This window comes from Phoenix dactylifera, unplaced genomic scaffold, assembly GCF_009389715.1.
Source record: "Phoenix dactylifera cultivar Barhee BC4 unplaced genomic scaffold, palm_55x_up_171113_PBpolish2nd_filt_p 000786F, whole genome shotgun sequence".
Taxonomy (NCBI): Eukaryota; Viridiplantae; Streptophyta; class Magnoliopsida; order Arecales; family Arecaceae; genus Phoenix; species Phoenix dactylifera.
This window is the reverse complement of record NW_024068155.1, coordinates 120,313-130,954: the sequence shown is the minus strand read 5'-3', so window position 1 is coordinate 130,954 and position 10,642 is coordinate 120,313. Positions and strand designations below refer to the sequence as shown.

The following is a 10,642-nucleotide window of genomic DNA, read 5'->3' as shown; positions in this document are numbered from 1 at the left end:
GAGGTATACACAGCTCCGTACGCGCCTCTTTTCACCTACTCGATTGAAGCACTGGATGATCAGGAATCTGCCTACTTCCATCATCCGAGCTGTAGGGTAGCTCGACCTCGGAAGTGGGGGGCAAATGATGTGGGGCAAAATGGATCGTCCAGCCCACAGCTAAAAGGCCGCCTAGTTTCTGCCCAATAAACGTCAACGCCAACTGGTTGAATCCTCACTTCGGCTCAGATTCGGCTCGACTTCGAACTCCGCCAAAAGCTCCACCAACTTCAGATATTCGCCGACTCCCCCGATCATGTTCGGGATGCCTCCAGTATTCGCCGACCCGCCCCGACCAAGCTCGAGGCGTCTACTTAGTAGTACGCCCCGACCCTCGAGCTCAGGGAGTTCCACCGAGCACACCTCGGAATCCGGAAGCTGAGCTACTCTCAGCACCCGTCAAGCCAACCTCGTCAAACGCATGATACGACCTTTCAACGGGCTTGGCCTCGCCAACGACCACACCTATGTGCGCACCTACGCCCATCTACGTAGCCGTACATTACAACACTACCGTGCCACGTCTCGATAGCCGACCTTCAACAGTCAGACGATACCTTGACTACTCCGGCCATACTCTGCTATGACTGTCTAACATCCTACTGTTCTCAAGAACGGGCAGTACTATACGCCACCAACCAGCTTAAGTTGCGCATCATCCGACTCAGAGCCACGCCCCCTCATGATGAGGGCCAACAGTGCCTCTGCCACCTGAACCTCTCTACCGGGACTATAAATAGCTCGGTCAGGTAACTTCTAAGAAACTTTTTGGCTGGACCAAATTTACCCCACTCTAATTTGATCGTCGGAAGGCCCATCGGAAACACCGGTGAGGCTTTGTGTAGGTCCACGGTCGTCGCACAGGAGATGGCTCCCGTCTACTCCTTCCAACCACCGGTGGCTCCCTCGACCCCTCCCGCGTGGTCACCCTCTGGCCAAATTTGAACCACAACAACCCCAATAGCTAAATGTCTATAGGACAGTCTACAGAGTGTATCAAACAAAGTTTGGAAGACTGCAACGGGTCATTTGGCAAGGATTAAAATGGTAAAGAAAGAATCTTCTAATAAAGATTCTTTGAACAACTTTAAGGAAGGTGGCCTGCAGACAAAAGTTGCAATGGTCGTTTGCCTTTATTTTATGCTTTCCAATATACATGGTAGGTGGCCCGCAAACAAAAGATAAGCTTCAGCTACAATCCTGGGAGAAACTATAAACAACTTGAACATTTTACTACAATCATTAAAACTCTTACAAATCCCCAAAACTATACTGATGCAGAAGTACTACAGGGAATACTAAATAATACAATATCCAGCATCATCAAATACCAACCAGGTTGAAAGCGAAAATACAAAAGCCTTACCTACTTGACGCTCGATGTGTGCATCCTCCTTTTAACATAGCTGCCCACTAGCTGGTGATAAGCTCATCTTCGTGGATTTCTATTGTGCCCGTGGAGATGGAATCCTAAGTCGATTAGAGCTTCAGTTGTCTTGGAACAGTAGAGGAGATACAAAGAGAAGGATTGGTTGGGAGGTCGAGAGACCTGGCAACCCTTCCCCCAAACCAGCATCCTTCCAATTAATAATACTCCCAACAAATGAAGGGTAATTTAGATATTTTACACAGATCATTACCTGATAGACAACTGAGCCATATTACATCCAAAAAAGAAGTTATGTGGGCCACATTGCAACAAAAAAATAAGTCACGGCATCTAATTGAAATGTTTTTAAAATTTGGAGTCAAAATGCTGCTCGCCCAAACTTGAAGGAATATCTCAATATTTTTCCCTAAAAATAATTAGAAAGGCTTCCGTAATTTCAAGGCATGAGAGGGTCTAATGTACATAGGCTTCTTCCTACCTGTAGAAAGACTGCTCCCATATTTCAAGCTCTTACCAATATCACCACAAAACAACCTTACCATTATGCAAAAATAATTCTTCATTAGTTGTCAATGTAGAAGTGTTGATTTCCAGGAAGCAAAACACTGAATACACCAAACTGAACACTTACAGGTCTTTGAAAAAGCACACATGACATTTTCTGCTCATTTGCGGGGTCCAGAAACAGATGATGGAAATAGGATACATTCTTCCCTAATGCAGATGGGAGGTGTAGCGGAACAATTTACAAATATATATACTTTTTTAACCTTCCCTTCCTCATTTCATGACTTCATTGCTGCACTTCCAAAGACATTATTCTGTTAATTTCCTTCAGACAGTTGATGACCCAAAACCTGCAAGAATGGTAACCAATTGGGGATAAGGTTGGAAAAACAGCTTCATGCACACGATCATAAAGTTTATCTAACTATTGAAATGAATATAAAGGCAAAGGAAAAAAAGTACAGTAGTAAGGTAATTAAACTAGAAAAGTAGCAAATGAGACAGAAAAAGTTAGGCTTCATTTTCCATTATTTAATTAAAATCTACAACCAAAACACCATCCCTTGGCAACTTGGTAATTAAATGAAGAACAGACACTTGCACGTGCATGTGTGGGCATGCACATGCGCACGCATGCGCACAGAGACAGAGAGAGAACGAGCACCAGGAAGAAAAGGTGGGCATGCACATGCGCACGCATGCGCACAGAGACAGAGAGAGAAAGAGCACCAGGAAGAAAAGGAAGAAGAAGACCAGGATTTACGATCATTCTATCTATAAAGATTATTCCAGCTTCTTATCAGTCTCCATAACCTTCAAATAGGCATGGTCTTTGGTCTCAAAAGGGACACCTTAATAGGCACCATTCTTGGTACCAAGATTTTTGCAAAACCAAATTGCTTTGACTTGATAAGACTGCTGCATGTCTAACATGTACACCTTAGCCCATTCAACTTGCCTACCCTTAGAGATGAACACAAAGGCCTAATACACCACATTACAACAACGATCATGTTCATGCTTTTCAATACCTAAGAACAACATGCCGAAGCTTGAGATCGGTCAACCAGCCTATCTGCAAGAACCATCCCTGCTGGCTGCTGAACTGGTGGAGCACGAGGCAACTTTCTGGCTGTTTACAGAATACAAAAAGGAATGGATCTTAAAATCATATATACAGGCTGCTGTAGAATCCTGAAAAAAATATTATCAAAGAAATAAAAGATAAACAAAATTCACAGTTAAGAAAAACTAAAACTTTGGTATCCACACCCACAATAACATGAAGCACACCTCAGTCATAATATCCACTAATCAGAAATTCATGAGATAATTTGGATTAGAGTATAACTCATCTCATACTGGATGAGAATCCTGAAAAAAAGAAAATATTATCTAAGAAATAAAAGATATAACAAAATTCACAGTTAAGAAAAAGTAAAACTTTGATGACATAAGCATACCTCAGTCATATATCCACTAATCAGAAATTCATGAGATAGGATTAGAGTACAACTCACCTCATACTGGTTAATTTTTCCAAGTACTACAACAATTAATTTATAGCAAGAGAGGTTCATAAAATGAAAGAAGATGAAGGAAAAGAAATGATTTGTTTCCTACCATAAAAAGAAAAAGAAAGAAAAAGGAAGGGACAATCAATGTTTAAAAATGTGGAGGTGTAAAACTCTGAATGAGGCGAGGCCGAAGCCTCAATCCTAAGGCATAAGCCTCACAGATTTTCCTGAACATGGAAAAGTTTAAGAAAAAAATATGAAAATAAGCAAAGATGGATGCCGCTAATACATTTGAACTTGACATAACAGGTAGAGAGGGTAGCATAGTTGAAAAAAATTAACATGCATATACGTTTATGGTTAGTGCACAATAACATATCCTACCATACTTTAGAACTAATCCACAGATAACATCATTTTAAAACTAAAATGATCCATATCTTCTCTTTGATGGTTATTAAACTAATGGAAGCCTAACATGCACACTTTCTGTAAAAGGTGAAAGGAGTGTTTTTCGCATGAGCCTTCTTCCATGATATTCCCAGTTATAACCTTCAAGATTTTCTCGAGGGCCTCCTTGAGGCCTGAGCTTTTAAGACCCCCAAATAAGCCTTTTGAAACAGTTAGAATAATTATATTCAGCAATAACAACCCTAATATAACATTGTCAGATTGCCAATATAAACCTATAATATGACGCCCATATGTTCAGTCTAAGGACTGCTTAATGTCGTATATAGCCAAAAATATCTTTTGACATGACTGGTCTTTTCAGGTAGACCAACTTCATTTTCTAAGCAAATGTAACTTCACTCTTTAGATTTTCTTTTCTTCATTTCAGTTATCATTTTAAAGAAGTAAATAGTAATCTAAGTATGAATAGAACCTAGCCACATTTTGAAGAAGACAATGTCAAAGAATACGCAAACAAATATATTGGATAAGAACCATACTCTACAATACCCAACCCATAGAGACCTCACACAAGATCTCAAAACCTGCAACTTTATTGCCCTGCACATAAGCAATACTTCTTAAATGGTTCAAAGAAATTCTCTAAAGAAAATCATTAAATCAGAGATAACAACAGATCAAAAGCCATGAATGGTCTTCATTCTTGCTGAGAAAGTTTATTTGACCAATGCATATGTGACTATGATCAGACTTATTGACAGAGAGAAGGGTCATCAAAGCCTGACCAAGTAACCTAAAATCTATATTTGACCGTAAATAAACAAACTTAAACCATATGACTGGACCAGTGAAGGTATAATTAGCAGTGCAATAAATGGTCACAGATGGGTACCCAGAAAATTTTCAGGGAATTTAATGGATCATAAGAATACATAAATGCAAGAAATTACCTATAAGCTCATACTCAGTAATTAGTAACTCTACAAAAAAATAAAATAAAGAGGTTTAAAGAGATGTAATTGATGTAATTGAATGGGTTTGATTGCTTGATTTATCCTTTCCTGAAAGATTGAATGACATACTAGTTTCACCACAATGCAGAGTGCAGGTTATGTAGTTGTTCATCTAGAACATCCTTTGTAGAACGAAAGAAGTTAGGAAAAAAGGTTGTTAAGCTGCTATCCTTGCAAACTCAATCACCTGAAAGATTACAAAATTTGAAAAACAGTTGGGTGTGTAACAGCTCTCTCCTTGTTTTCATGAAACAAGAAATAATGGAAGTTTTCAGTACATACTATTCTCAACTGCAGTGACCAAAAGCCGCAAAGAGTTCCCTTCAACCCATTAATTCATAAGATAATTCAGTATATACAATAATATCAGAAAATTACAAACAATAACATCATTGAGTGCAAATAATAAAACTCATAAAAAAATGTCCAAATATTGCAGATCATCACATCCCCATTTTACAATTACAATAGCAAAGGATTGGACTGCAATTATATTCTTTAAAAAGATTGTGACAGCATCGAATCTCAATAACTCAGAAAGGCCTGCATTAAGTCTTTCCACGGCAATGGTGAAACAATTCAATTATAAACCAGATATGACATTTTCAGTTGATGACTACAATAATCTCCTTCCACAACCACTGAATTCCAGGGACTTGATTTGACTGTTTATTGCACTACCTTGTCAACGAAAATGGAATTTTGTTCTACAACATTGGAGACATTTCATTTTTTAATCAAATTAATCATACTGAGACATAACTGGTCCAAGTGGGATCATGAGTTGGATGAATGTTATAAAAATATAAGAGCATGCAGCAATATCAGTGCCTAATTTATTCATGCTCAAGGTTACTCATTCAATTCTTAATTAAGATCTGACTATATATAATCAATAAACTTGTATTTCCCATATAAGGAAAAGGGAAATTAAAGTTATACCTATTTCGTAGAATAAGTCATTCACATTAATGGCTGTTTTAGCAGAGGTCTCCATGAAGAAAAGACCATTCTCCTCGGCATATGTGCGTGCTTCCTACACACATCAAAAAAATCAATTAATTGCAAACCAAACAGCATAATTATAATGTCATGCATCCTATTTCATCATTGCCAAAAACTAAATTACCAGTGTTTTCAAACTGCAATCTCATGTAAAAGCTGGATTGCACAAAGAAAACATTTTAAATAATTATAAACAAACTTAACATAATGGCACTTGATCTCAAAAATCATGATAACCTGAAGTGAGAATTGCACGAAGTTCAATTTAAGATAAACTTAATATGAAACACATTATTATTTCTTAATCCAGTCCATAAACAAAATGATACAACATGGCTTGTCAACATGGTTCAACAAATTACATATCTTAACAATCCACCATCTTATTATGCAGCCAACAATTTTTTTAATGTTTTCACTTTTCACAGTATACCAGTTGAACTATTCTACACTGGTTCCAGAGGTTGTGTACACATTAATGCAAGACAACCCTTTATGATTACTAAAGAAAGAAACAAAATAATACTTGAGTTTGGGACCCAGAAGATTCATAGTCCAGTTAAGACCATGAGAAGACATCCAACAGTATTTCAGTTTGGATCCCGGAGAACTGCTCCAGATATGGGCATGATTCCTGATTTATATTCAGTGCTTTTATTTCTTGATTTGCAGATTGGACTCTTTGACATGTTACATTAGATTGTCGGAGAGTTTTGAATACATATTTTTAGACATGGAAGGAGATTTAGTGCTTTAACTTGCCCTGGTAAATTTTTACTCCTATTTAGATAAGGATGTCAACAAATTCCTATAATTTAACTTGACAGAGTTTTAAAATCAATAGGCTAGTAATATGTAGAGTAGATCAGGGTCTTCCTGCACAGGCACATACAGCCCCATAAAGTTCAATTTCCTAATCCAGATGTGTATTTAAGTTGAGCAGATTCCTTTTAGCTTCAAATCACTGAAGCTGGCAAGTGTATCTTTGACAAGGAAAAGAAGGGCCATCTACAAATAAAGGTGGAGTCTTTGTAAGTTCAATTTATTGAAGTTCAATTGTAAGATAAAAGGCAAAACTGGGGGAGAATTGATAATTCAGCAAGCTCTGGATAATAATTGTTTTCCTAACCATTAACATAAGAATCCAATTCGAATATGCATGTCATAACTCATAATCAATATGATGTCGCCAAATATGCTATATGTTCATCCACGTTCTGGTCCCTTGGGTCGGATTCAATACTTGGTTGCTATACAGAGCTTAACACAAAGCAGCTACTAAAAAGGTCTAGTGATTGTGCTTCCACTCATACTAAATAAGCTCCATAAATGACTCAGATAAGGCTAGCGCTGGTATGTTTTCAGATTATAGGTCCGTTTGATGCTATCCAGTGGGCTAGTGTATTCGACCAACTGCAGCCCTAGCAACAGCAAGTCAGTCTTTGTCTGCATGTGAATGCATAAATAAAATACATGATGACGGTAATTGGACAATAAGAAATACAATTATTTTGGGTAAAATCTGAACTTACTCAATTTATTACATTGCAGATCAGTGCTGTACATATAGATTGCATTTAATTGTTACTACAATCAAATTTGACTTGACTTCAAAGTCAATTGTTGATTTAAGCAATCCAATGAAGACACATACAACATGCTATTGCATAAGTGATAGTCCAGGTAGCATTGGTGATTTGTCAACTTATTTATGTCATAATCTTGTAGATAGGTCTTGTAAGTGTTAACAAAACCAGTATTACTATAATCAACACTGACTTGGTTTGAAAATCAGTAATCAACCTCAACTTTCAAACTCTCAGTCCCTCACCAACCAACCTGAGCCTTAATGGAGCATATATAATCAACATTTCTACTTTTTTTTAGCTACTCAACAAATAGTTCATGTTTCTAGTAAAAGTCAACTATAACCTACATCATCATATGTTGCATATTTATTACCAAGTACATGTTTTGCTTCCTTGATAGCAATTTAACATCTTTCAAAATCTTCTATGCCGTTTACTCGGTCACTGCACACAGCTAGGAACATTTATGATTCTAAGACAACATTAAATGTTCGATTATCACATCTTATGTGTTACCTAGACTCTCTCACATCAACCTTGGAGCATCCAGGATAGATGCAATTTGCAAGTCACATATGCATGAACATCACTTATGAGAATCTTAGCTTATAGGTTTCATTAGCAATGGAGAACATGAAATGCACATTTGAGGGTAGAAAGGAGAGAGTGATAGAGTCTAATCTATTTAGAAGTTGAATCAAATAAAGAGATAGAGTTCAATTTGTTTGGGAGCTTTTATGAACGTAGTCTGTTGTAATTGGAAAATAGGGAAAGCTCCCATGTGGTAGTTAACACAGATGAGACCAAATGGGAAACTAACATATTTTCTAAGATAAGTGCGATAATATTGTTGGTATAAAAAATGACAAACAGAATCAATAAGAAATATTCCCTAATTTTTAACCATCATTTTTAATAGTAGTATAGATTACAATTGAGTGGAGAGTTGCCTTTTACAACAATGAGTTTGACCCACCATAATGGCATTGGAAATTCACTTTATTGTTTTTGGAGCTTGGCCAAGAATATATGCATTAAAAATAAATGTTCATAATACTAAATTTCCATTATACTTGAACTAAACTTGGAGTTTGGACAAGGAACATACATATTTCTTGTGGCGAAAAAGAACATGTATATTTAAACACCAGAGCAAATGATATCTTCTAACAATTTCTACTATAAAATAATTTCAAAAATCAAATTTATAATATATTAAAATAATCATCTTTCTATGTGCCCTTATATCTCTTTTTCTCCTTCTTTCTCCTTTTGCCAGGTCAGATGCTTGAATGCGTGACTAACTGCTTCCAACATCCATGTTCATGCAAAACTAATGTTATCCTTTGAGCCTACTAAAATTATCTGGATGAAGAACTTCCTCTATGAAAGACTGAGTCCATATGTGACCCAACAGACATTATGCAGTTCATACATTACCAAACAGACCCAACTAACCCTAGATGGCCATAGCCAAGTCATCAAGCATGATCCATCCCTCGCATTTCCCCTTTTGCAAATTATCTTCCCTTAGCTTCCACTATACAAAACAACTGTGCATAAATATGTCTCAAAACTATAACTTTAATCCAGAGGTATTATCCTTATTATAAGGACAATGCAGCAGCTGAATATACGTGCTTAATACAGATAACAGAAAGTGGAATATGTTATTTTTACTCATTGAAACTATTGCCACCCAAAAAGGAGAAGCAAAGTATCCTCGAGATAAAGACAGAAGTATGAAAATCAATTAGAAATGTAGGGATAAATAATTAATTTGAAGAACTTGCCTCAGTTGTCACCTTCCTTTTATCTTCCAAATCACATTTATTTCCCGCAAGAGCAGTTACCATGTTTGGATTACCTAGAACAAGGCATCCACATTGTCTTACAAATCAATTAAGACTAACAGATTCTAGACTTGCACCTTCAGTTTTGAACTGAGGATTAAAAAAGAAAAAAAAAATCAAACAACATAAGGTCAAACAGAGAATGAAACTGACCTTGTTTCTGTAGCTCTAGAACCCATTTCTTAGCTCTCTCAAATGAATCCTGAAAACCATAGAGAAAAGGCAGATAAGAAAACAGACAGTATCTATCAAAAGCTCAGTAAAAATACCCCTATTTTATGAATCAAAATGCCCCAAGAGTACTGAATCGAATCAAAAGAGAAGGAGCGGAATTGGGATTCAATGGTCGTGACCGCACCGTGCTGGTGATATCATACACGATGATGGCAGCAGCAGCACCGCGGTAGTACATGGGAGCCAAGCTGTGGTACCTCTCCTGCCCCGCCGTGTCCCAAATCTCAAACTTCACCGTGGCGTCGCTCACCGCCAGCGTCTGCGAGAAGAAAGCTGCCCCGATCGTGGACTCCTGCGATCAAACTCAAAGAGGATGAGAACCAAACGCTAACCCTAATCCCCAAAACCCTCAGCAACCGAACCAAGATCGACACAACCCCCCAAAAAACGGATGCAAGGAGACCTGGAATTCGAGGAACTGGCCCTTCACGAACCGAAGAACAAGGCTGGACTTCCCGGCGCCCATATCGCCCAACAGGACCTGGAATCCCAAGATCGACGGCAAAGGTCAGGTAATTGGTACCAAAGGAGGAGAATTGGGAGAGAGAAAGAGGGAAAGCGAGGGTTGACTCACGAGCTTGGCACTGAGATTGTTGCGGCCGATGGTCGCCATGGGAGACTCGCTGAGAGCTTCGACCGATCCAAAGTCCTTTCGATTTTGGATTCTCGCAGGGATTGCTCGGAAGGGAGGGACAGAGAGGAGACCGGGACGAAGACGGAAGGAAGAGTCGAGAAGAAACGAAGAATGGAGATCGAGGAGAAAGGGCCGAGGCATTGCTTCGCGGTGAATTAAGGTCGCTTTCTAAAGAAGTGGATTTATTGGCATATACAAGGACAGGAATGCCCCATGTCTTTCTCGGTTTAATTTTTTCTTCTTTTGTTGTCATGTTAATAAATATTCTATTCCTCTAAATGGATGGATTATAATTTGATACGAACTGACATGTACCAATAGGATGACCCTACTATGAAAGCTTACTATTTATCAGCATGAATCATTCAAAATTTACCATATGACTTACTTAAAAAGAGTACAAAAAGTTCTCTGCATCTCAAATTCTCTACACAACTAGTAACAACT

General features: G+C 37.9%; 1 protein-coding gene across 4 annotated transcripts; it reads right to left on the bottom strand.

Moving 5' to 3' along the window:
* Positions 1-1,970: 1,970 nt before the first annotated feature.
* On the bottom strand, positions 1,971-10,360 carry LOC103702698 (ras-related protein RHN1-like). Of its 4 annotated transcripts, XM_026802857.2 has the most exons (10): positions 10,136-10,360; positions 9,965-10,042; positions 9,686-9,853; positions 9,481-9,529; positions 9,268-9,341; positions 5,823-5,916; positions 5,163-5,201; positions 4,950-5,067; positions 3,230-3,310; positions 2,993-3,068 (listed from the first exon to the last, which is right to left on the bottom strand). In XM_026802857.2, exons 1-8 carry the CDS (start codon positions 10,334-10,336, stop codon positions 5,060-5,062), a joined length of 711 nt encoding a protein of 236 aa, XP_026658658.2. In that variant the 5' UTR covers positions 10,337-10,360; the 3' UTR covers positions 2,993-3,068; positions 3,230-3,310; positions 4,950-5,059. The 4 variants fall into 4 exon arrangements, with proteins under 4 accessions (XP_008783456.2, XP_026658658.2, XP_026658657.2 ...); XM_026802856.2 differs by having other exon boundaries at positions 4,950-5,201; XM_008785234.3 differs by lacking the exons at positions 3,230-3,310; positions 4,950-5,067; positions 5,163-5,201 and adding an exon at positions 1,971-2,286 and having other exon boundaries at positions 2,968-3,068; positions 10,136-10,359.
* Between the last annotated feature and the right edge of the window lie 282 nt (positions 10,361-10,642).

What these genes read in the sequence shown, in the direction of transcription:
- LOC103702698 (XM_008785234.3), bottom strand. Translation starts at nt 10,336, where the DNA reads ATGCCTCGGCCCTTTCTCCTCGATCTCCATTCTTCGTTTCTTCTCGAC. An exon ending in TGTATGATATCACCAGCACG is followed by an intron (nt 9,530 to 9,685) that starts GTGCGGTCACGA and finishes TATGGTTTTCAG; the next exon opens with GATTCATTTGAGAGAGCTAA. An exon ending in TGACTTATTCTACGAAATAG is followed by an intron (nt 3,069 to 5,822) that starts GTATAACTTTAA and finishes TTCTGTAAACAG; the next exon opens with CCAGAAAGTTGCCTCGTGCT.